Raw genomic sequence first — 26,957 nt, 5'->3', positions numbered from 1 at the left:
TCGAAGAGTTGGGGGTGGATTTTGGTTGTCCTGGACAGCGCGTATATAAGCAACCAGGGATGCCAGCGCGCTGCCCCCTCAAAGGACCACCCGCCAAGGGACCTAGCCATACCAACTGAGAGAGCGCGGCTACCGCCACTTGTGAGCCGTCCAAGAATGCCCACGAACAGGAAGCGCAGCACGTGTCGCTGTTCACAATATGTAACATCTCCAACAATGCCTGTGGCTCTACGACAGGTTTTCAGCCTTCCTAAGCTTGTGTCTTTTGCGTCTTCGTTTTTTTTTATTTGCTGTTTTCTTCTCCTTTGTTTTTTTGCTTTTGATTCGATTATATATCGACCATATACTTTCCTTCGGACCCTTGGTCCTTAGATTTAAACCAGATAAAGAATCAATCATTATTTCAGCGGAATACTACACTATGTGTTAGTGATTGCGCTAGGAGTATCGTCCATGCATAATACTCCTTCATCCTTTAAAATCGTAGCCCTTCTCTTCATCTCGAACGCAAAACTCCCTACTAACATCTGTTTTTCAGGGCTAATCTGCAAGGTAGAGTCCTGCACGCTGTGTGCAGGGCTCTAACTGGCCTTCGGGCTCAATCAATAGCGTGGCTTTTTGGGCTTGTTGGTACATAGTTCCAATACACTGTAGCGCAGCAAGAGACGAGGACACAAGAGATGAGAGACGAACACCACGAGCGCTAACTTCCAACAAATTTTATTTTCCTGAAGTATCACATTTATGCGCCAGAAAACAGTAATCACATGTGCGAACAGTATCAATTCCTTAGAAATCCCGGAGAAATCAATTCCTCAATCAAGCCCGGAGGCCACTTGTGCTGCTGCCTCCATGTAGTTAGCCGGCCCAACCAAGAAATATATAAAACACTTGAGTACGTGTAATTATTGTTCACAACGAGAAAATGCGGCAAGTCTCCTGGCTAGCCAATAGCTTAGGATTTCCAGAGAAATGTACTCGTGAATGCGCTGCTTTCCGTCTTTATTCATCCATTCAGAGAAATCCCAATACAGTGAGTTTGCTGACAGCGGTGAGCTTTCGGAAAGACGACACGTTTCTAGAGGAGCACGAAAGGCAGAGAAGAGTTTTCTTGAAGATGGAACAATTCTTCTGGCTGCCATATTAAAAACTAAGGAAGCATACTGGAGCTCCAGCGAGCAGGTATGTATAGGGGCAGAAAACCATGCCTGAACTTTTCACTCGACCTCTAAATTACTTACTAAGCATTTAAACGAGGACTGGAAATTCTTCTCGATGCAGACCCGGTTATGAATATAATGTCCAATGCCTCCACCGCAAAAATGTTTTGTTAAAAAGTTAGAGAAGAAATATGGAGGGGGGACGGAGGGGGGGATTACACCAAGAAGGACTCCCACTGCGCATTATATTGGATACGGGGTAAACAGGATTCCTGCGGTTGGCCTCCCCCAACAGAAACACGGGCGCATTCCAAGCGTGGATGCTTTTCTTCGCCACAGCGGTCGGTGAGACAACAGAACTTTCCAGAAAGATGACGAAACTTACTGCCTGTCCGCATCGCGCTCCGACACACGCCAGCGGAAAGAAAGCGAACAGAAATGAAAGAAAAGCAGTCGAGCGTCCAGGAGACTGCATCCCCCCCCGCTTCCCCCAGTGTACACACCTTGCCCTAGGCGCCGAAAGCCTCCCGGGGCGAGACCGTAAATCAGGGCCTGCAGCCCCTCTGTCTGTGAGTGCGCCTTGTTTTGACTGCCCATCTGGCTGGGAGTCCTGGTCCAGGACTACCTCGTTCTCTGTGCCTCTTGTTAGCTCGCAACACTTCGCCTTGCTGGTTCAACGGGAGCCTAAATTCGGTGCCTTTTCGAACCGCCAAACTAGACATGGCGTGTGCGCAACATACTGACAGAGACGTCCGGCGTTCCTCGGTGCTCACGAGGAGAGACTGGGGTTGCGTCGTCCCAGACAGCCACGTTGCTGCCGACACGTATGCGACATTGCAAGAATGTGTCCGCGTATAACTTAAGAAGGTTACGACGTCGCGCTTTCTCCTTGAAGAATTTTATCTTCTACAGCGTGAGCCGCTACAGGTGAACGTCTCTCATACATCCTGGTTTGAATGTGTATGAAATGACGTCATCGCATAGCAAGGTCTCATGAGCTATTGTCATCGGACACATAATAGATAGGTCACACCATGATCTTTTAATGGACTAGGCCCCTGGACACACTCTCTACTCATTCTTTCTTCCACATCTCCCTTAAACATGCATCTTAAATGCGTAACATTGCGTGATGGTCCCTACAGCTTTCTTTTTAACAGCGCCAGCCATACGGGCGACGTCGGGAGGGCAAGGTTCCGGGCTAGTTGGTAATGCATTTAAAAGGAAGAAACAGCGCGAAGAAACCCGGACACATGAAGAACCGACACACACTCACACGAGCTCTGGAATAAAAGATGAAGTTCTTGCTCTTCTGAACTTCATCTCTTATTCCAGCGCTTGTGTGTGTGTCGTTTCTTCGTGGCTGACGTCGGCCGGCTTCATGCCATTTGGCGTCCCCGCAGATGCAAAGGAGCACTTTAGAATACGCACAGGTGCAGAGCGGTCGTAGGATGACCTTTGGGCATCCCCTACTGCTCACGGGGACCCCTGATTCGGTGCCACGGCTGCAGTCCTTTCGCTTAACATTCCTGGACAAACATTTTCAATATTAGAAAACTGTAAGGTACTCATATAGCGATATTGAAGCTAATGACCCATCATTCCGATTTGTACCAAAATCATTCTTTTAATGTTTTTCCATCGCTCGCATCGAGCAGTTAGACTGCCATAGAATACCAATGGGGAACGCTTTTGGCGCTAGCAAAAACGTTAATAGCAAAAAAATGCAAGCCTGCCGAATGGAGATTTGAGGATATATTATTTGCTATAGTGAACTCTTATAATATATGAAAAAAACTGCGCTCATAAAGTCGTTCTCTCGTTCAAAAATGCTTTTGTGCAGAATTGTTGGGTATGAATACTCCAGTTCTAACATTGCTCGACGGTGAACCGCACGGCTTCCCGTGCGGGTGGCACGAAGCCATCTCTGATGGGCGACTGGTTCTTTCGATTCCTTTTTAGTTTTCGGCACCGTACATATCGCACCACAATGTGAAGTACTCAACGAATTTCTTTACTTCAACGCATTCGTGATGTGAGGCTCTTTTTTTGACGTCATTTTACCGCTTTACGAAACCTCGGCGTAGTTTATTTGCGGCTCAGGCATTCTGCTGATCTCGATGTATATCTTGTTTGGTACTTGTTACCATCGCAATTTGTGTCCGTCCCCATGCCTACGGACTTTCCACAGAAAAAGTGAGTTTTCTTACGGACTCAGCACTGCGGTCCTCTCCTTGAAAGCGTTGGCAGAAAGGAAAAAGTGACTAAGAAAACACACACTGATCACTTTGAAGCTGACCTGCGGTATAGAATTTCACCCAGACTCCAGCCAACCACACAAACTGTTATTCGCTTGCGGACCTTATACCGCATGCACCACGCTGGCTCGAAAGCTTGCAACAGGAGCCCACCAAGTGAAGTCGCATTTAGGACGACTTAGTCACGGTGAAAGCAGTCGTGCGAGACCCTCCTCACGAGTTTCGAGCCAGAGTACGAACAAACAAAAAGTCCTGTGACTCACGTGCGACGGCTTGTTCTATAACAGGCGTCGAGCTGCTTTCCAGCCAGCTACTTGGGAGTTCTAGGGCACCATTTGTTTTCCTGTTTGTTCGGTCTCTGACTCATGCCTTTAATATCATCTAACGCAGTTCACAGATCTCTGCGGCAAGTGCCAAGAACAAGCCCACACTGAACATGCGGCTGTGTTTCACTCACCGTTTAAAATGTTCCTTCGCAGCTATACACAGGGCGTTTCACGTAAATTAAGCCTGCGATTCGGGCACGTTGGTATTGTTGAACGGTTCCACAACGCTAGGTACACAGGACAACCCGGAGAGCACAAAAAACAAGCGCTGACTTACTTCTGGCCTAGTAGTAGTAGTAGACGTTTATTCGGCCAAAATTTACAGGCCGAGCATGTCGACCGCCTGGGCGACCAGAAGTCGCTGTTCTTCCTCCCCTTCAGCGCCAAGCCAGTCGAGCCAGGTGGTGATGGATAAAGAAGGGGGGGGGGGGTAGGAACCCGACTGCTGAGCAGCCGGGCAATAGAAGAGGCAATGGGCAAGGTCCGCATAGATACAGGGGCAGTTGGGACAGGAAGGGTCCGATCGATAGCGATAGAGAAAGAGGCGAGACGGGGTAATGATTGCATTCATTTGAACGTGCCGAAGAAGGCGAGCCTCCGGCATAGTGAGTGATGGATGAGGGGGAGGGTAAAGGCGTTTGTCGAGGCGGAGCTCGAGGTAGACCTCTTTTATGGTGCGGCGAAGGGTGAGTCTCCCACCGTCCTCCGAGGGCTTGGGCCAGGGGATCAACGGTGCCCGGAAAAGTGTGTCACGGGCGAGCTGATGAGCCAGCTCATTGCCGTCAATCCCTGAATGCGCAGGGACCCAGCGGAGGAAAACGATGGAAGGCTGCAAAGCGGAGACCGCTCGTTCGACCTCCTGTTGAAGAGAAGGGGTTAGGGTGAGTTTCTGTATGTGGTGTATAGCGGCTTGTGAGTCTGAATAGACTGTGTACTCTTGAAGAGAGGGAAGGAGGGCAAATGACTGGAGGGCATGCGCAATGGCGAGGACCTCGAGGGACAATGCATCCGGAGGGCGTAGAAACGGCCCGCTGGTGTGAGTTTCAGGAGCGGGGAGGTGGGCTTCTGGCCTATTATTCGAAGAAATGTTGCTTATATCCTTTTTTTTTTCCTTCGTTAAAACAAAAGTGTAAAGGAGAAAAATTGTTTCCATCGTATGCAAAGAAGAAATAAGCAAAAGGCACGAAAACACTGCCCTGCTTTGGTGCTTCTAAAATTTATCGCGTTAGATGGTCTTTTTATCTGCCGAGGATGACGGTGTCAGAAAACTGAGGAGTACATTATACCGGTTCTCAAATGAACAGCAATAAAGTCAAGGTTTCACTGCAGAGCAGCTTCCTGACTGTCTGCTCTGCCCTACGCAGAGCATAGTGCGATGTCGCCGGCATAAACTACTCTCTGAAACTAGGAACAGCGGTAACCTTCGCGTGAACCGCCGCGGTGGCTCAGTGGTAAGGCGCTCGTCTACCGAGCCAGAGTACCCGGGTTCGAACCCGACCGCGGCGGCCGCGTTTCGATGAAGGCAAAATTCTAGAGGCCCGTGTATTGTGCGATGTCAGTGCACGTTAAAAATCCCCAGGTGATCGAAATTATGCCGGAGACCTGCACTACGGCACCTCTTTCTCTCTTTCTTCTTTCACTCCTACCTTCTTCCCTTCCCTTACGGCGCGGTTCAGGTGTCCGCCGAGATATGTGAGACAGATACTGCTCCATTTTCTTTCCTCAAAAACCAAAACCAACCTTCGCGGCGGTATACTCCTTGTCACTCTGGCATGAATGACGCTATCATTCTTCTCGAGCAGTTTGGAGTCAAGCTTCGTAGCGGACCGCAAGTGACTTGGTATAGACCTCACACTGTTATTAAGGCGGTTTTAGCTAGCTATAGTCAGGCTAAAACATACAGGCCGAAATGAGGGAGGGGCCGGATCCGTTCTGATTTCAGGACAGGTCATGTGCAGTGTAATGTTCGCTTGTAAAACGACCAAAAAATAACACGTTAGGATAGTTGTTTTAAACAATTTTTGCTTATGGTTAGCGCTTTTCCGAATCTCTTTAGTTAATGCGAATAGCGCTAAAGGTAATTACAAACAATCATACGACACCCTAGTCAGTGCTCGTGTCGTAAGTGAATTTCGAAACACTATTTGCTATTGCGCCGTTGTAATTACCCGCTCAACCGCGCGCTTGTGTCAACTTCATCGACCGTGTCTTTCACCCCACTCGTATTAGTTTATGGCTTATGGTTAACGGAGTTTTAACGTCCCAAAGTGACTCAAACTATGAGGGACGCTGTAGTGAACGGCTCCGGAAATTTCGACCACCTGGGGTTCTTTAACGTGCACTCACATCGCACAGTACGCGAGCCTCTAGAATTCTGCCTCCATCGAAATTCGACCGCCGCGGCCCAGCCTACTCGTATTAGTGTATTATATAGTGAATCAAATCTAACAAGCCCGATTAACAAGCTGCAAACTTCTTAAGAGGTTATCAGGTATGCAAACGTGCACTTAAGTTTATTATTCTCTCTCCCTATAAGTGCAGCCAATCTTCCAGCCCGCAAACAACACCATACTAACTTGTTCACCCCGCTCTCTATCTCTCTATGTTGCGGTTCCGAAGCCCTACGTCTCTCCACAAAGCCACAAGAAAGCGGCAAGCCGCGTCAAGGCGCGACAACGGCCTCGCTGGCGCCCCCCACGAACGATGCAGCATTTGCATACGTCCGCACCGCTTCCACCACCACACCGCGAGGCCAGGAGAGGTTGACTTCCCCGCATCGCACCCAGCGACAGCCCGCTGGCCCCGTGCCAGTAGAAAGGGGGCCGGGGTGGCCCATTGAGATGCAGTTTAGATTCTCCTTCTTCCGCGAGACAGTCGCTTTCAAAACAAACGCCCCGTCGACGACGTCGACTTCGGGAAACACTCGAGCACGCGGCTCGGGCAGCAGCAGCTGATCGACGGCGCAAACTCAGCGCCAACGTATACTGAGGGCGAGAGCACGCTAGGGAGGCCTGCGAGTGCTCTCTCAATCATCCGCCTCGTCATCGCCATCGTCTCTCGAGAGACGCCAAGTGGCAGCAGCCTCCTCCGCTTTGATGCGTGCTCAGTGCGAGCAAACTGGCCCGCTGTAGTACGGGGGATGGGCCGCTGTTTGTGCCCCGCACGTATTCATAGCGCGCTCGAGCGCCTTCCGCAGTCGAGAGCCATCCGCTTCCTGGCGCGTACGCTGCTGAAGAGCTAAGTCTGGTAGGACATCCCACCCGGCGCATGCGCCGTTGCTGCACGTTTATATATACGTATACTGTGTGGCGTCCACCCATGCATACAACGCCACGAAGGCTGCTTGTGCGTGCCATGAATACCGCAGAGCTGTCCTCTCGTATTTGTTGTTCTTGTTTTTTGTTGTTGTGCACTGAGCGATGGTCAGTGAGGCAGTTGTCCGATGCTCTCCTCCCATCGATGCGGGGAAAATGAAGCCTTGATCTCTTTTCTCGCCGGAGCAAAGCAGGAGGGATAGGTTTTCTTCCTCTTAATTATTTTGTTTTTATGTGACACTGACGCATTGTTTCCATAATTCTAAGGCCGCGTTCGAAGCTGACGCGCACGATCAGGAGGAGTACGTTTGAGGAAAATATAAACGTCGCGCTTTGAAGCTACTCCCGCAAGACAACGCGAATACTTTTGAACTTCACGAGATCGTAAAATAAGGACGCTTTGTAGAGAAGGTCGGCAAATCGCACCAGCTTTCGTTCATTGAATTCTTTGTAGCTTTACTGGCTTCAGCTGTCGAAAAGACAAATATAGCGATTATTTGTGACTTCTCAGGCAGTCAGTCTTGACACAAGAAACATCGATGCATCTGTGGTTGGATAGGGCCCCAAGCCATAAATTATACTAATTTTCCTCTAATATCGCAAGCGCACCTTGACCCAGAGTGTTTGGGCAGCCAGGAGTAGCGTAAAAGGCTCAGTTTTCTAGCCATATCACCCTATAGAAACCAAGAAAAAGACAGCGGGAAAGTTTTGCCATAGTCCTCCAATGGTTGGGCCCACTGAATTGCCCCCTCCCCCCCTTCTCCGACAAATGCCTATACTCCTCTCCACTCCCTCCTCAGGGAAGCTGCTCGGTTCAGCTCTAGCCTGAGTGATCAGAAAAGGGTGATCGCGCGGGCCCGCAGGATAGCAGAAGCTATCGAAGTCCTAGGCTGAGGACACCGCCCACGAGGATAGATCCCACGGTCACACAATAATTTTTTCACCACCGCCTAGGGATGCACTAGAGAGCAATCATTACCACCCCTAATGGCACTAGAGATCAATCGCCGCACCTCCCGCAAGCGAGTCGTACAATCAACCTACTAGGCAACCGTTGCGCGGTGCACAGAAACCGCAAATCGAACTTGTCGTTTTGTTCACTGGCTGTATCATTCTGGACGCACTAATTTCATTGTACTGGAGAAACGGCAGAAAAGTACGTAAACCAAAAGCGGTTAGGAATTATTTCGCGACGGCAGTTGCAACACTTCACTTCAAAAATCCGCCCCATCTCCTGAGATACGTTTTCCACGAGCCTGCATTCGTGCGGGGCAGCATGCACAAAAATTATTATAACCCAACCATGTATGCGCCCAACATCATGTCCTCAGCACAGCCCCCTGTGCCGCAGTCATTGAATACTGCCTAGATAGTTAGCACGGAGACAAAAAGAAAATGACGCCGCACTGCGTCAGCAACAGTTTCATTTGTTTGAAGACATTTTTGTTTCGTACACGCGTCCGTATACAGTTGTCTATAGAGCGCTCGAACAGCACATGCACCGGGGAGTGCGTCATTTGCGAGTGGCCTAGGTTTATAAAAAAACACCTTATCGTGCATGCACACTCCTATGGGTCGTGTTTAACCTCTCATGCCTCTAAAAAGTATGTCGAGCGAGTACGCAACGGCGATTGTCACAACTGCACAGTAGATATCGCACGGTTCGAGCGACGTAGTCAAGTGTGTGGGAGTCTGCATGCACTTATGAGTACCCTGACTTCGTAAACATTGTAGATCTATTCATAGCGGCCGTCGTAGAGGAGGAGGAGGAGGTAAACTTTATAACGAAGAGTTTTTGGTACTTGAGTGCGTTTGTAACCGCTGTGCACCCTGGCCAATCCCCCGCCGTGGGTATGTACCTAAGCCTGAGGGCATCATAATCATCATCATCATCAGACGTGGGTCAGGGCGGTGTTCCTCCACGTGGTGGGCTCCTTGTCTAGGCCGGACGCCAGGTGGCTGACCGACGATGTCGCTCGGCGGCCTCTAGGGCCCGTTCCGTGACTCGGAGTGGAACCTGCACTGCGATTGGGTAAGGAGCTGCAGACTTTTGAATGGCTTGTCATGATTACATGAGCATAGGATGTGCGGTGTGTCTGCCTTTTGGTACCCGCAGAGAGAACAGACGAGGCTAAATTTCTCTGGGAACCATGCAGAGAGAACAGGCGAGGCTGAATTGCTCTTTGTAGGATGTCACTCGCTTCTAGGCCGACCTGAGCTCTGAGTCGTGGTACCAGTTATAATAACGTGATTTGAAAGGATTTCTTTTGCCTGTGTATTGTCCACCTACCACGTACCGTAGAGGAGCTGCGCGCAAAGCCTGCCGGGGCCAAAGCGCCAGCTGTGAAGAAGACGAAAATAAAGATGAGCGGCGCGTTCTGTGTGCGCAAGCACTGCACGATTATAAAACGCTTGCCCCGCTGGATCTCTTATCCTGGAACTCCATGCGACCACGTGATTCCCGACACCAGATTAGTTCGCCCTCTATTGCGCATAGTAACGGTGCCTATCTAGAGGCATTCCCATAATGGCTTCCGCAACGGTTATCAAAAACGTGGAGAGGGCGAGCATGGGAGTGAGGCGGCCACTTTCGTTCTAGAGCCGGCATATCTCTGTGCTCCTCAGTTCATCCATCTGCTCGTCCAGGCGACGCGACAAATCTGCCGGCTCCACAATTGGGTCCAGTTAGCGTAAGGCAGTCTGTAACGCATACAGCTCACGCAACCATCGTTTAAGACACCTAAATATAACCAGCTGAAACTGTGAGTGTCATTTTAGTAAGACATCTAAGCAGGCCGCCACGGCAGGTAATACTACCGCGAGGAACGAGGCTCGCCTTAGTGCAGTCTTCCATTTTTAACCAGCTGCAGCGACAAGAACAACTAGCACGACGAGAGAGGCATGCCAAAGGAGTTATGAGTCGTCCTGTAGCGGGAAGGAAGCTACCTGGCGTTCCCAACGCCACGGAGGCATGTCTGACTCAGCCACTTGGGCGCAGAAGACGAGCCCGTACCCGCGGTGAACGAACGGGGGTGCTCGGCCGAGTGATTAATGTCAAGCCGGTGCTCAAGCGAGAAATTGTGACAACCCGACTTGGCACTGCGCGCACTCATCCTCAACGGCATACGCACGTATATTCCCCTCGTGACGTCCACAACGTCCCCGCCAACGGCTGCGCTTGACGGCACTTGCCGAAAAGCTGTATTGTGGCGCCATCTAGGCGAGAGCACTACTAAAGTGTCGGGGCGTGTGCAAGTGGTTTTTTTTCCCAGAAACTTCCTTCGCGATAAGCTAAAGGCAGGGCTGTTATTCCCTCATTCTTTCCCAGAAGCACCCGAAACAAATCTTGTGGTCTCTATTTTTTGCTTGTCTTCCAGTGAAGAGGGTTACCAGGGGCCACCGAGACGGTTAGAGACACGATGATGGAAGAGAAGGACGACGCGCAGACGTCTAGAAGTCGCGCAAGCGAGAGACAACTTGGACCTCGACCAAACGGAAGGCGTGTGCGTGTGTCTTGGAGAGGGGGGACGGTAGACGCTTCTGAGACGTTCGCTCAAAGAACATAGAGACGCCGCCCACGTGATTCTTAGCCGGCTTGTGTACGAGGGTACAGCGCATGAATGCGAGATTTGCACCGCTGTTCTCGCTCTTCGTCGCAAAATAGAAGGCTACGTAGGCACACTTAGGTATGTTTTTCTTCTTCTTTTTTTTCTGTTTTTTCTTCCTTACATATTTTTCGCACCCTGTCTCTCTCCATACCGCTCCGGGGTAGGACGCCTTGCCAAGTTTCAGCTTAACTGCAAAGTCCGAATTCGCGACACACTTTTGTTGACGGATGGTCGCTTTGCTGCAATTCACTTTGGCCGCGATGGGATTCAAGAAATGGTCGCGAAACGCTGGGGAAAAAAAAATAACAAGACGTCGTAACTGCCCTGACCCGACCGCGATTGCACGGACAAGGTTCAAGTGCTTCGGCTGATAGACTATTTCCGGAAACTTGGCACCGAGACACACGAGAGATATATGCACGGCGTTAATCAGCAAGGGGTTAGAAGCTCTCGTAAAAGAGCTGACGCATGCAGAATGAAACACGACACTGGATACAGTGACACCGGGTAAAAAAAAAAAATAGTGGAGAGGGGGTAACAGAACGGTGAAAGTTCCGAACGATGGCTTTACTCCACGTTACGTCGGTGGTCCTAGCCGTGTAGTTATTCAAGGAATACTGATCGCGTACTTACACGAGTGCAGAAAGTGCAGCCAACAAGTGCTACTCGATTTAATGAGCACATCTCACACTTACTCCAAACTGTCCTCACCACTATAATACTTTACATATTGTATTGAATGAGTTTCGCACCTGCCACGGTGATCTAGCGGCTATGGCGTTCGGCTGCTGATCTCCAGTCTGCGAACTTTAATTTTTACCGCAAGGCCGCGTTTCGACGAAGATGAAAAGCGAAAACGACATGATGTACGTCAAACTTCGTTGCGCATTAAAGAACCACACGTGGTTGGAATTACCCCCAAGCCTTGCAAGAATTACCCCCAAGAATTACCCCCAAGCGTGCGGCTCCCGCTATAGGGTATGTCTCTAGCTCGTCACAACTTATTAAATAATTTCAGAGCGAAGCACTTGCTTTGCACAAAGTTATCGCCTCTATCGCGACACCGGTTGCATTCCGTGCGTTTTTCAATGCTATAGAACTCGCTGTATCGTTGTTTAGGCGCATTACGTTGTTATATTGTTAAGAATGCTTCAAATACTGTAATACTGGATGGCTGCATTGAAACGTCATCTTGTGTTACTGTACTGGAAGATCCGGCAAGGGGACACGGTCTGCGGGATTGTCCATGACTAAATTTCATTTTTTTTTACAAAGAGAGAGAGAGAGATAGAGAACTGTATGCATAACCTCCTTATCTAAAAAAAAAAAAAAGATGTCGACGCCGACGCAAAGTCATAACCTGATATTCTCTCTCCTTGCTTTCCCCAGGTCTAAAAGATCCGGATTCATGCCGGCCTGCGCTGGAGAGCTAAGGTCCTCAAGCTGTGATCTCTGATATTACGTAATCCACAGGAGTGTGACAGTGGGCGTATTTAGGTTAGAGGGGAAGGCGAAACATAGTTAAACGAGTAGAAGCGCCAAAGGATGTGTTCATTCTTTGCCTCTTCTTTCTGGCATCTGCATGTGCACGCAACCGCGTTTCTCGCTCTTTCATCTTCACACCCTCTCTCTACTCGGCGGCAGCTAGCGCGACGCCCTTCTCCCATTGGCTGCAGCTGGCGGGACGCTCCTCCGAACTTACCCGAGCTTCCTCCCATTGGCTGCAGCTTGAGCGACGCTCTTCCGAACTAACCCGACCTTACCCGAGTCACTCCTGAGCTTCACACACGATCCTTGCTTTGGACCTTATTGAGTAGTGTTTTCACACTAAAACATAAATTATTAGTCTGCATCGTCTGGCAGGGCTGTGCTCACACGGCAGGGCCAAAGTTTTTGTACCTTCGTCTCAGCTCCTTCACATCCTCCCCCCCCCCCCTTTTCCTCTCTCCCGTTTCTCGTCCCTACCGTTTCCAGAACTGGAGAGCACACATCAGATCTCTCGATCTTAGCGCCGAGCCTCTGCACACGAAGCTGCAACTGGGAGGCGTCTAATTCGGGACGGTGCGCACTCCTCTGATATCATCTGCACAGGTGTATACTTCCGCGGAGAGAGCCAGTCGCTGCAACGAACGACCGACACCAGCGTCTATAACGCGTAGACCACGGTGAGCATGCATATAGCCTGAACATTGCTCACTGAATTCCACAGTGTTTTACTCACTTACTTGCGAACTCGCACACTCACTAAGGACGCGAGGCGGCGTATGCGCATGCGTGTCGGTTGATCGCGGAAACGTGTCACGACAGCAGATCGCAAATCACATTAAGCTACAAGCGCTAATACATTCTGCAGTCAAGATGCCCGCAAGAACACACGCAGACCGGCAGTGACTCCAGAACTTTTTTTTTCGAGTGAAGGGCAGTTGTTCAAGTTTTTTAGTCGTTTGTTTATTTATTCCAATTTTTATTCAAATATTTGATAGATTTTTATTTACTCTTTGTATGTATCTTTCATGTTTCGCTGCTCACAAGTGTATTTGCAATGCATATAAAACTTCAATTGAAATGGCAACTCTATAACGATGTACACACGAGGAGTGGTCGACTGCAATAAAAAGTTTGTTCATTCTGTTTAATTTCTGCTAATCATGCCCATGAACAGAGGTCATTCAGCTAACGATTTCTGTTCGTTTAGGTTACTGAAATGAACTGCTTTAAGGATGGCTATGAAACCAACTATAGCTCATCACCACTGTGCTTTACATTAATAGCGTCCTAAAATTGAAGCGTCTGTCAGAAATATCACATGAGTACAACAAGTTGAAAACTGGGGGGGAGGAGCTGCTCCCTTTGAAGGAATGTCGGGGGTGTCCGCCCTCCTTGCCCCTCCTTTTCCGGAGCCCCGAATTGCAAACTTCCCGTCACCGCCATCCGCAATTTCCCATTGATGTACCAAAGGTCAGCGGAGGTTCCCTTCCGTTCCTGCTCCTGTTTTGAGCGCTGCCAGATTGTACTGCACTTTTGTCGCCCTCCACCTGGAGACCCTGATGGATGGGTAGAAAAAAAAATAGATTTGGTTACGTTCTTGCCTCCTCGTTCTTCCTTTAACCTATACTCACAGGAAGTATTAACTGCTCGGTTCGATATCCAAAAGCAATGCGATTTAAGTATATTTGCATTCAATTCAGTCTTCCAATTTCGTCAACCATTCAGCGCTGCCAAATGCCAGGGCAATCAGCGTTTCGGATTTTGAGGAACAGGGCACTTGGGACGTTTCCGACAGGTTCGGTTAAACGCCTCCAACACAACCATGTGTGTTGGCAGGGCTGCCAACTGTTAATGTCGTCCTTAATGTGCGCCCGACCATAAACCTCGTTGCAAACAGAGCAGCAAGAGGAGGAGGAGGACAGCTCACGTGACCTGGGGTATTCTCGCGGGAGGAGAAACAAAACCTGAGCACAGCGCCCAGGAGCGGATCTCCGATTGTTTCTCAGAAGCCGCAGGCGCGCTCTGCTGGGCTGATTCCGTTGTCACCGGGTCTATTTTTGTCGCACTGTGACCAGCAGTGTCGCGACCACGACGCCCAGTCGGAGGACGAAAAGGGGAAGCGCAGAAGCAATAGCAAAGAGGACGGGCGGGCCCCCTTGCCAGCGCTTTGCTTTGAGCCCCGCACGCCTTGAGTGACGGCCAATGACCTAGCGACTACGGCGAAGAGGGCAGAATAGCGTCGGCGACAAAAGGCTGACGAGTATTCCGCGTGGCCTTACTGCTCTCTTTTTTTATCCTGTTTCGATGTTCCCGGTCAGAGTAAAGAAGGAGGAGTGAAACTGAATACCGCTTCCTTCTCCGTCCGGAACAACCTCGTTTAGCAGCATTGTGTTTTCGAGTCTTTTCTTCTTCTTCTTTTCCAGTGTGTAAAGCGGTTGTCTTCCCCCACGGGACGAGTGAATGGAAGCGCTGGTCATTAATCTTGAGTGTACGCTGCTTTAGCTGTGAAAATGTGTGCGTTTAACGGGTTTCAGCCGCGCAGCAAGAGAGAGCATAGCGTTGGACAGAAAAGCGTCATGTGACAAGCCCGCCCGAGACAAACGGTCCTCGTTCATCCCAATCCTCTCCCTCGGTTCCCGTCCACGAAGGGGACAGAGGACCGCGCATGACTAGAGTCGTTTGTATGGCGTATGTGCGTGCGTGTTCCCTTCTGGAGCCGACAGCACTCGCAGCCCTGATTACCTCGTTGTTAAACAATGTTACCAGCAGAGCACAAAGACCCTGGTCAGCGTCCTTTGTTCTGCTGATGCTGTTAAAACTGGAGCGAGAGAAGGGAACGGGGGGGGGGAGGCGCGATATATGAGCATAACTTTTGACAGCAATACCAGCGCGGAGGGCAGGTATGTGGGAGGAGGGAGGCAGGACTCCTGGAATTCACTATGTCGGCAGCATCATCGGCAATATATTAGTGCCGTAGTAGTAGCAGCAGTAGTAGTAGTAGTAGTATCAGTAGTAGTAGTAGTAGTAGTAGTAGTAGTAGTAGTAGTAGTAGTAGTAGTAGTAGTAGTAGTAGCTGAAGTAGAAGTAGTAATAGTATAAGTAGCAGTAGTATAGTCGGATACCACTCAAGAACGAAGCGGCTTGTCCCCGTCAAAGGACCGCCTTCCAGAAAATGGCGTCGGTCGATTGTCATAAGTCTTCCAGCGTGACAATGCAGGGAGTGGCAGATGAAAAGGAATAATCCTCCATGAACGGGGATAGCCCCCGCCCCCCTCCCCCATTTGTCATGCCGCTCCATACACTGTCAGGCTAGCAGGTTCATTAGAGTCGGCTGACGCCGTTCGCTGGAAGGGGGTCCTTTGACGGGGAAAAGCCGCTTCGTTCTTGAGTTGTATCCGACAGTAGCAGTTTATGTCCCAACCAAAAACTCAATGACGACACCACTCCGGGATCATGTGATCACCCTCTGCCCATTGAGGATGCGCAATCCACGGTCATGCGAACTAGGCTTGTGGCCGCCTCGAGAGGGCTCTAGTAGGTTACGACACGCCGCTGAAAGTCCCCTGTCCGTATTGTCTCTGCCCTCGTTCACATGGACGCTGTGGACATATTGTGTAAGAACAATGCCTTTAAGAGCCTGTACTTTAAGAACGGCTTACAGAGCAGCACAAAAGACATTGCGTCTTGCCTTAAAACTTCTCCGTTCAGTCCACTCATCGTCGGAACAGTTTCGTTAAGCACGAATCGCATCAGCAGTGCCCTCAGCCGCTGAACATTACAGCACCATTGCTCGATGCACTTGTTCAGTTTGTACTCTGTTTCATTAAGTATGCAAGAAACCGTGTTGAAAGAGAACTTCTAAATGCCCATTTTTCGTGCATCACTCAATGTTCACAGCAAGGCGTTGGCAATGTCCTGCGTCAATAAAATAAAATACAAAAATACATTAGATCAGAGACTTTGCGGAGAAGTTCGTTCTCCGCACTTCACTTCTCTGAAGCTGTCTAACTTATTCCGTTGCTACAATTCACAAAATTTCATTGCTGCATCCTGCTCTATCAATTAGAATAAGCTGACGTTATCATGACCAGCATCCGTGGATAAAAAAGATGAAAACTGGAAAATTGTAAGCTGCTGCTACGGAAATATTCAAGGTAAACCCTACTGAAACGTTCCATATGAGCCGCTCATATGTAATTATGCTGGTATGAAGTGCATAAAATATGGTAAAATATATGGAAACCGTATATATTCTGTATGGAGTCTAAGCTTTCTATACAATTTCTACACGACTTCATATAGTGTACATGACGTTATATGGAGTCCATAAATATTCATACATGCTTTTTATATAGTCTGTATCGTCTCCATATAATCCATACTGACGCCATATAATCCATATGAAAAAATGAAATTATGGGACTCGTCATATGAAAACTTTCGTTAGGGATGATCCATTCTTCCGATATGGAGAAAAATCTTTCGTTTAAAGTTTTTCACTCGATCGCATCGAGCTGTTAAGTCTTCCATAAAAAACCAATAGGGAACGGTTTTGCAAAACGGTAATAGCAAACAAATGCACGCCTGTCGAAGGGAGATCTTAGGGTAAATTTTCTGTTATAGTGAAATCTTTCAGTATACGAAAAAAATGCGTTCATAAACTCTTTCTCGTTCAAAACTGCTTTTGTTCACAATAGTTGGGTATGTATCAGCAATGTGTTCCCCAGACTGCGCTAAGTTTTGCGTTTTTTGTCTTCTCTTTGCGAAGTTGTATGCATGTATAATTACTGCTCCTACAGCACGGGTTTCATACGTTGTTCTCTTTTATTGTCATCTCCCCGCTCTAATATTCATTCCTGACAAAAATAAAGTGAGCAAACGAATTAAAATTGTAGTCTATGAGTAAACTGCTGTCTGGTGTCACCCAACACCCCTTCACGCCCAAGCACTGTGTTTGTGGTGCCGCCCCGAGGCCTGAGCTTAACTGCGTTGTCTCTCGCGGCGCTGAAGGGGTTCGTCGCTAGAGGACGGCACGCATCTGCATCTCTTGGGTCATCGCCAGCTCCAAAGGGCGAAGGTGCTGCACGAGCTCTGAAGAACGGAACGCAAGAAAAGACGCGCGCCTCTTCGCCCGCCCTTTTATTAACGTTTGTGTAAAATATGAAAATTTCTCCATGTCCGAGATGTTACCGCAACGTGACTAGCGCGAGGCATGTATAAAAACTGCGAGGACACTTTGGCAAGTAAAGTGTTGAGAGGCGAAATCCCAGGACACTATGCCGTGAAGACTTCTGGTGGATGTGACGTCGCACCGTTCCCATTGCTATATCATTGATACCCAAATTATACATCTTTCGAGGATCTTAAGTGTTGTTTGCGCTTAATTACACATCTTTCCATTTAATTTGACACAAATCTGACGTTTATCCGACCATTCTGTGACAATTTTCACTATACCATGATGTCTGCCGGTGGATGTGACGTCACACCGTTCCCGTGGCTATATCGACGTCCGCGCTATTTCGATGCAATTTCGACATTTTTGCCTATAATTAATTAACTAATTAATCTACCGTCATCAAACTTGGCTTCTAGGTTCATTTTTCCTCCTCTATCTGAAGGAAACATTGGTTTTCTTCTATCTTTTTTTAGTTCCCGAGTTAAACGCGTGTGACGCGCTTTGTTAACGGACGACAGTATGAGCCATTAAAGGCCTTCGCCTTAAAGGGTGATGATGAAGACGTGACAGGCTTTCAGGGGCGTGCTTGCGAATACTGCCTACACAGTACGAAAAGTGAAAATGCACGCCATTCTGCCGTGTCCCGTGCAGCGACTTCTGAACTGCGTAACTCTGGAAGCTGCTCGTAAGCGCCTACGTGGAGTGTTCAAAGAACAGTCGCTGCTTCTAATGTGCCCAAGCGACGCGAATGCCGCACGTGGAGTAAACTTATCACGTTTAAATGCCAAGTTGTAACCACAGCACGACCACTGCCTTTCTAATCCCCACTGAAACTTTCCGTATGAGCCGCTAATATGTAATTATGGGAACATGGAGTCTATAAGCTATGATAAAATGTGCAGAAATCCGTATATATTCTGTAAGGAGTCTAAGCATTCTATATAATTTCTAGACGACTTCCATATAGTGTGCATTACGTTACATTGAGTCCATAAATATTCATCCATGTTTTCTATACAGTCTATATCGACCCCACATGATACGTACTGACGCCATATAATCCCTATGGAAACGTGTGGAATTATGGGACTCATCATATAGAAACTTTCAGTAGGGACATGCGAAGTCACTTGATCCTCGGAAGCATTCGAGAGTGTCCTCGATTGCCCTCTAAGCAGAATTCAGGAGACAAGAGGAATGAAAAGAGGGGCTCGTTGTGACGTACATGACGGAAGCCAGCAGTCCCTAAACCCTACAGTCACTGAAAAACCAGTGACTCTTGGCTTCCGTCATGTATATCTAAGCAGAATGCAAGGTTTCGATGGCTTATCGACCATCGAAGAGGACCGGGAGTCGGGAGGCGACCATAAAAAAATTGCGTTCCTTCTGTGCTATTCCCTCCTTGTCATGTCTATAGGTCCGCCGCACTGAATTTCCGGCTGGGGAGTTAACGGGGCTGTGGGATGGCGTGACCCAATTACTAAGGGTTAAATGAATAAAAATATCGTCTTATTAGAAGACAGCTGTTATACTAACCGGGTTCAGCACGGCGCGCGATGCCTTCACGGCACGGAAATGATGACGGCTTATATCGAATGAGGCAAAGTGGTCTGTATCTCCGAGAATTCACAGCTCTAAAATGGAACGCACATCTTCATTTCAGCGTATTAAAACTCGGTCTACTCCGTATCCGCAGGTGAACTAAAGCATGAAATAGCTGGAATCGCAAGAACAGTTATTCTAGAGTATGAGTGTCCGTAGCATGGCCGTCGCCTTCTCATTTCGATGAGCGCAACATCTATTCCTCCCTCAAAAAAGGCCACATGCTACAGGGCAGCAGTAACAACTCTTCTGAACATCGGCCGGTATTTATGGGCCTTCCGCACACTCCTGAATTACTATGGGACCCATTCCTTAAAATAGAAAAATATGTGGAGTTCTACTGCCCACATGACAAGCTGGGCAAGGCGTTCTTCGCCATGGTACCTGACAGACGACACTTGCACCCTTCCTGCTTTCGCTATTCCAAGTGAATCACGAAGAGCAAACCGCTGGCAGTTGTGGCCGAGAACGGTTCCCGCAAGGCTAAGAATTGAAACTTTTCCTTTCTGTAGTTCACTGCAAGCAGGCTTGGCACGATAGCTGCTTAGTGCGTCAACAGGAAGACGTCTCTGTGTAAAAACCAGACTGACATCCACGGCGCCGTTTTCGTCACTTGTCTGTCAAGAGCAGTGACGAACCAGTACCCGTTCAGCATCCAGGTGCCCTAAGTTTGACTCTCTCTTCGAAAACAGGACGTGCTCGGAGGAGGGAGATTTCTCACGAAGGAGACTTACAGGTGGCTCTGGTAACCTTTGAGACAACGCATGGCGACCTCTTAACTACGTACGCTCCAATCTTCTGCGGTGAAACAAAGCAATAGAGAGATTAACACGGTATATTTATGAGGGCAGGCACAGTGACATCATGTTTCGGAACTCTTCTGCTGAGCCATGCCAGGCGAGTCAATGCCATCCCCTTGCAACGAGGCATCGAACTGTTCCCTTAGACTTAGATTACTGATCTTGCTCGGTCATTTCGTTTCAGTTTTCTCCAGTGTTGTGCATAAATTAAGCGTAGTGGGGTAAAAAAAATACCGCTGCCAAAAATCATGGAATTCTTAGGAACGTCAGAATGAAATGTGACACAAACTGAAGTATTCTATGCATTTGACAACCCGGAAAAAAGCGGAGGAGTGGATGTATTACAGAAGAGAGGTCAGTTAACGGTTTATAGAAAATAGTCAAGGATAGATCTGTCAGAACCCTTCATTAGTGCACGCTGTGCTGACGCTAACGCACCGTGGACAACCTAAGTTGCAAGCAAAGGCAACTGCGAACAGCGCCCCACGCCGTGGATGAGGTGCGCCAAAGGAGCCATCGGCCCGTGGCGCGTCTCGGCTTGGCTTCCGGCCAGCTCTTTCAGGCTTCGCAGCCACTACGGCAATGCTGCATTCGAGTGCTTCCGGCACTTCAAGGGGGGGAGGAAGCTTAATGAAATGCGGATGTGTCGCGCTCCCGCAGAAACTCAACTCGTCACTCCGGACATAAATAAAGGGAAGGCGAAGTGGGACATTGCAGGGCACACAAGCACTCAGTAAAAGACGAGAACTCTGTGATAGCTATTTTCAGCGAAGCTTGAAATGCGCCGCATCAACAGTGCCAGAGAAAACAAAATGGCTCCCAGTTTATTCGCCCTTCACTTCGGTGAAGGAGCGACAACAATGCCAGTGCCGTAACTTCCTATGTACCACTTACCCCCTGTTGCAACTTCACGTGTGTTTTCGAAGTGCGCGCACCTTTTATCGCCTTATCTCGCGATCCTTCAGGGATTCGGACTATCACTACTAACACGTGCTCCTTCATATCTTCCTGCCACTCGGCTACCTATAAATACGCTCTACACCTTTCGAGACCGCCGTCTGTGAGTGGGGAGGCACTCGCTGAAGTGGGGAGGGGGTTGGAAAGTGTGGTACGGCGTTGTTGTCACTTCTCTGTCGAAGAGTTACGCAGCCGGAAAGTTTTTTTTTTTTTTTTTTACCGGCAGGCCCCATTACGTTCGATCAGTTGTTTTTTTTTTTTTTTTTGCAGCCATGCCCTTCCGGAAGCACACGCACGTTCCTCTGTCAAATCCCTCGCAGTCCTGTTGGCACAGGAAACTGATCCTGAGGGAAGGAAAGGGTGCAGTAACTGTCTCAATTCTAGGTGGTAACCTTAACCCCTCTTTGAGAGAAGAGATAGAGGGAGTCCAAAAGGGTGGGGAGGGGGGGAATGCAGTGGAAACGATGCATTTGACTTGCTCTAAAAAAAATGGCAAAAAACGTGGCTACATCTCGCCTCACTGTGCCATAGAATGATATGAACAGCCAACCAATAGCCAACCTGTGAGGCTCATGAGACCCAATGACGGCCTATCGTGGAGACCGTGCTCGGAAATTGGTGTTCTTTTTGTCATTCTTCAAGACAACCCAGAGAGGCAAATGAAAGGCTACATAAATGGCCCGCGTACAAATTGCTGTAAACTGATTCCTCGCATGGCTTGGGCTCCGCAATGGAGGGCATCCTTCACGCTGTCACAAGACCTAGACTGTGTTTCTTTGTTCTGCGAAAGCTGTCCGCACCTTTCCTTCCAGCACTTGTCGTCCCTGGCCGAGTTCGTGTCTGGAATAAGACAAATGGGTGTCTGGGGTGTTTCGGTGTCCCACCGGGACCACGCGTCATGACTCAATTTGCGTGACGCCGCCGCAAGCGCTCCTCGTGGACCGGACCAACTTAACGTTTACAAAACAAAGCGCGTGCTTATTACGGAAACCGCGGGCACGTGCTTCAGGGGGGAGCCCGCGCCAATCTGATTCTCCAATGGCCCGCGCTGGCCGTTGTAGATTGTAAACAAGAAATACGTCCTAGTCAGGTTTCTTTGCTGTTTACTGGTCGCAACTAGGGCGCATGCTTCACCGGCCATTGTGGGGCGTGTGTCTGAGCAGCCTCTTCCACATGACAGGCGCCTGGAAGGAAAACAAGCGTTCTTCTTTTCTGGTAACCGGCGCGCCGAAAACTGTGCACCTCTGCCAAGCCGCCTGTCCTGTGCGCATTTGGTTACATAAGAGGCGACAGCGTTGCTATATGTAAAATTTTTTAACGCTCCCTGTGGTGCCCACGCAAACTAAGAAAGAACGAAAGACGAAGGAGCTAACGGAGCAGGGATATACTTGGGACCCAAACTGACTGAGGCCATGGAACTGCCACTAACCAAATGGTCGCACCCGCAAGTTCCACACCTAACCGCAGGTGTTACATTTTGATGATGGCGATGTGCATCAACGTCAGTGCGCTGAGTCATTGAAAAACCAGCTTCAAGGATGTTCAATGGCCCTGATATTTAGTCTAAATTTATCCGGAATGTTCAGAAAAATTGCTGATGGCCTTGGCTTAGCTTTAAGGCATAAATGCACTAGTCCTAAAATTTGCCCGTATTGAAAAGGCAGAGAGGCACGCAAAGACATGTCTTGTCATCCCTCTGAGCAACCGTCTTGCGTCATCTGCTTAAATGTCTCTGCGACAGAGCAGTTCCAGAATGATGCAGGGCTAGTTCCACCGGCAGTAGCGACAACCTCCACCTTATGTAGGCAGTCGGTTCTCCCAATTTATTCTAGGTGTTTACATAAACAGAGTACGTGTACAGGGGTGTTCTTTAGAGAGAGCTACAGCAAAGACGCGAAGGAGACAGCAGCGAAAGATCCATCGTGCGCCCTGAAGTTGAAGGCGATTTGAGAGATGTGGAGACTGCACTCACCGATGGTAGTGATGACGGTGATGCTGTAGAGCAGCGCGCCGGAGAAGGACCACTGCAGGGCCTCCTCGCCGGCGTCCTTGCCGTCGTAGCCGTCGTTGCGCACAGCGAGCACCACCTCGTCCTCGAACTCCTTGAGCCAAGCGCCCACCTCCTCCATCCACTGCTCGTCGTGGAACACGTTGAGCCGCTCCGTGACGGCCCACATGTCCCGCAGGTAGCGACGCCGCAGCTGGGACACGCGCTGCCGCTGGCGCACCTCCTTGTCGGCCTCGATGGCCCGGAAGATGAGCGCGCCCACGATGGCGTACGCCACCACCAGCAGGCACAGGCCCACTTGGGACACCAGGTGCGTCAGGAAGATGCGCGCACAGCGCCGGCAGCGCGCAAGCCGCGAGCGGCCGGCCGTCGGCGTCGTTGACGAAGGTCCCGGCATCGCCCTCAGCACGTGCTGCGCTCCTCCCTGTTCACGCCACGCCGCCGCAGAAGACAATGGGACACGTGTCCCTCATTTACCACCAGCACCAACACCACCACTAAGCTACGGTGTCGACGTCATCGCCACTAATGACAAAGACACGTCCTTTTTCCTGATGCCAGCTCTTGCCGCCACCGCCAATACCTCGGCCTAGGGGGTGTTCACTACTGAAGCCCCCACGCGGGCTCCTGCGAGTTCGGCCGGAGCGCAGGCCCGGTGTTGCTACACCAGATCCCTCGGGTGCCTCCGGAGCTGGCGGCGCACACACGTGCTCCGGTCTGAGCGGGGAGCGCGTTTGGCCACCGCGCGCACCGGAGTCCGGACCCCGCGATGCGAGCGCCGCGCCCCGTGGCCCCGCAGCAGTTTGGAGCGCGGAGTTTGGCCGGCGTCTTTCGACGCTTCAACTCTCTCGGAGTCGCCTCCTTCAAAACGCTCGCTCTATCCCCGCTTTCGGCTGCCGCTGTTCTTCAAGGAGCGAGCGCTGGAGGTCTGTTTCGTCGACAACGTTCGGAAAATTTTTTCGAAAACGCTTGGGTGCCTCCCGCCAGTTATTTCATTTCTGTCAACCTCATTTTCTCGTTCTATTTCGTGGTTTCGCCTCTCTGGAACTCTCCTGTGAGGGAGCCACCTACTGGTTTCAGCGTCATTGGAATCATTAAGCCAGTGATCATAGTTTAAGTGGGGTTTTAAGCAATGATCCATTCACCAGCCTGTAGTGAATGCTTGCTGACACTCCACAGCCGCAAATTTATTTTTTTTATTTATTCATATTGTTAACCCTCTGTATGAGGGTCATTACAGGGAGGGAAACATATACATATACCAGTGCAATTCAATTCTCTTCGCTAAAGAACACTCAATAACGCAGATTTACAGATTTGCTCAGCAATCCTACAGGAACGTGTTCACACCTATCTCAAATTTTTCTACATCTGTTTGGTCCACAACGTCGCTTGGTATTTGATTCCAAATTTCTTACGCATCGGGAAAAAAGGAGTAGCGATGACATCAGTATGTGTAATAAAATCTCTGCCTCTCCCGTAACCAAGAGTAGAGTAAGCATGAAATGTTCACGGGCATATAACACATTGGTTGTAGATGGTACTAGTCAAAATCTTGAAATGGGTCTAGTGTTCAACACACCACACCACACATACTGTGCACTGGTCCATGTGGACGCAATCGTTTCCTGTGAGTGTCTGGGGAATCTCTTCCGCCCTGCCTCGTCAGCTGTATCCGGTTTCTGTCAGGCTCCATTGCTCGGCTTAAGCAGCTGTGACGGTGGCGGCATTGAAATGCAAGACGATGCAGAAGCGTAGCGGGCACGAGGAGACGCAGGCCTGACAAGAATGTATATGCAGCGCGATCGAATACTCCGCGAGCGTGTATACATCTGCTTGCCAACGGAGGAAACGTCATGAGCTGAAGGCCCAGCGGCTGCTCTTTTACATGCGCGAGTGTGGGACCGCTGCGCCATCCTTGGGGACGGCGCGGAAGCAGTTTTTCCGCCCAAAGCCCTTCTCACCCTGGAGCTCCCCTCTTGCTCTAAGCGGCCCTCTCTCTTAAAGAGTCTCGTTAAATCTCGTACGATGCCCGGATGCTCTCGTTTCAGCACCCGGATGTGTGGAATTCAATGTCCGGATGAGCGGAATTCAGTGCCCGGATGGTGGCTCTCGGTCTCGGCGTGACGTCACCACACTGCCGACAACGGGAGCTAAAAGCATTTCATGCTTAATAGGTTGTAATACCTTACTGTGATTTTTTCGTGGGCAACGCTTCAGGGGAGGTGTAACATAGCGTTGTTTATTAACTTTCACTTTATCATTAACTGCCAGCAAAAAAAGTTTCAATTTCTGTTTTGTTCTTCTTATTTCTAGTGATTCTAACTGACACTGTTTTAGCATTGCTGTGACTGAATCAGTGCGGCGGTAATTAGGGCATATAAAACGTGCTGACATCCTTTGCAATCTTTCCACTTTTCGTTTTAAACCCTTTTGATGTGGACTCCATTCTGCACTTGCGTACTCTATGATTGGCCGCACGGATGTCTGTACGCAATCAGTTTAATTTCTCTAGTCGCATTCGACAACTTCCTCCTCAGGAAACATAGCTTCTGGTAGGCTTTTAAATATAAATATTTTCAATATGGGTGCGCCAGTCAAGATCATTTGTTAGTGTCACTCCCAAGTATTTGAGACACACTACTTCATCTAAAGAATTTTCACTGATAATATATCGAAACGTCATAACATTCTGTTTCCTTGTTACATGCATGTAATTAGATTTTTGGTAGTTTATTTCCATACCCCAATTCAGGCACCACTAGTTAACGACTGATGACACCTATTTATATTCATTTGATCTGCCGGGGAAGCTACAGGAGAGTAAATTTAACAATCATCGCCAAAAAGTTTCATTCTGACAAGCAATTCAGCGATAGCAGAAATATCATTTATATACAATAATACAAAAGCGGGCCTAAAACGGAGCCCTGTGGCACCCCCGGCAGAACTTCACGCCTATCTGATACTGCACTTTCTATTTTGACAACTTGACAGCGGTTATTTTGATAAGCCTGAATCCATAGTACTATATTTTCACTCATTTCTTACCTGCGCAGTTTAAAAAGCAGCTTATGATGCGGAACTTTATCGAAAGCCTTCGAGAAGTCCACACAGACCACATCTACCTGCTGACGTTCGTCTATATCCTTGCAAAAATCGTTCACTGTTTCAATTAACTGCGTCACTGTCGAAAGACCGGTCCCAAAACCATGCTAGAATGGACTCAATAGGTCGTTTATTTCCAAAAAATGAAGCATTTGTTTAGACATTATGTGTTCAAAAACCTTGCAACATACGGAAGTGAGTGAAACGGGCCTGTAGTTTTTACAAGTCGATTACCGCCTTTAAAAACCGGAACTACTATTGCGCAGCGCCAGTCACTAAGTAAAGAATGACCCCGCAATGACTTTTCAAATAAAATTTGCAAGTAATATGACAATCACTCAGCATACCGTCACGAGTTGCCCGTCGAGTCTATCCCCCATCCCACCCCCGCCTATCCCACTCCCAACAAGTCATCTGAAGGCGACTCCAGACCCAAACTCTTCCTACCCCTCAGCGTCTATCCTACTTCCGCCCCGTTTCCCCAGAGTGCACTCTCTGCGGAGAACCGCACGCCACCCTGGACCACATCCTCTTCGGCTGCCCTGCCGATCCTCCCCCGCAGGGACAGCCCGCCATCGATACATGGGAGGAATGGGAGGCCCTCCTTGCGTCGCAGGACCCGGACTCGTAACTTCGCTGTGTGAACCGGGGTGCCAGTGACATGACCCTACGTGGCCTGGACACATGCGCGTAATTTGAGGACTGTGCGGTGGCCCTGAGACCTTGCACGGTCCAAACTCGCTTGCGTAATAGAGTTCTCCATCCATTAAGGAATTCCGTCGGTATTTCATCGGGACCGCACGATTTCTTCGGGTCCAGAGACAGCAGCTGCTGACAAATGCCCTCCCTATTGATGCGAATCACGTGCATCGAATATGGCAACGTGTAAATGGTAGTATTATCACTCTCAATGTCATTTTCATCCCTACTAAAGACAGACTGGAAGAAATCATTAAACATATTTGCAATATCGTTTTCATCAGTCACCTAATCGTCCCCATTCATTACCTGTTTGATTGCGTTCTTCCTCGCTGAAAAATATCGCCATAACTTTCGTGGTGAGCTTGTGAGAAAGTTAGTCACTGTTATATTGAAGAACGTTTTTTTTTTCGAATCTTGTAACGATGTTTTGAGCTTTTTTTTATGTTT

The 26,957-nt window shown here is 49.1% G+C and overlaps 1 protein-coding gene across 1 annotated transcript in view; it reads right to left on the bottom strand.

The window, feature by feature from the left end:
* The window catches only part of LOC149363277 (TWiK family of potassium channels protein 7-like), a 96,942-nt gene extending 73,488 nt beyond the window's left edge, over positions 1 to 23,454 (bottom strand). Inside the window, exon 1 of the mRNA XM_089573425.1 lies at positions 22,665 to 23,454. Within this exon, the coding sequence (XP_089429551.1) occupies positions 22,665 to 23,097 (433 nt within the window). The 5' untranslated portion in view covers positions 23,098 to 23,454. The remainder of the gene's footprint in view (positions 1 to 22,664) is intronic.
* Between the last annotated feature and the right edge of the window lie 3,503 nt (positions 23,455 to 26,957).

The sequence above is a fragment of the Amblyomma mixtum genome, chromosome 2 (genome assembly GCF_055824585.1).
Source record: "Amblyomma mixtum isolate Tamu chromosome 2, ASM5582458v1, whole genome shotgun sequence".
NCBI lineage: Eukaryota > Metazoa > Arthropoda > Arachnida > Ixodida > Ixodidae > Amblyomma > Amblyomma mixtum.
Note: the sequence above shows the minus strand (reverse complement) of the source record. Positions and strands in the feature narration are given on the sequence as shown.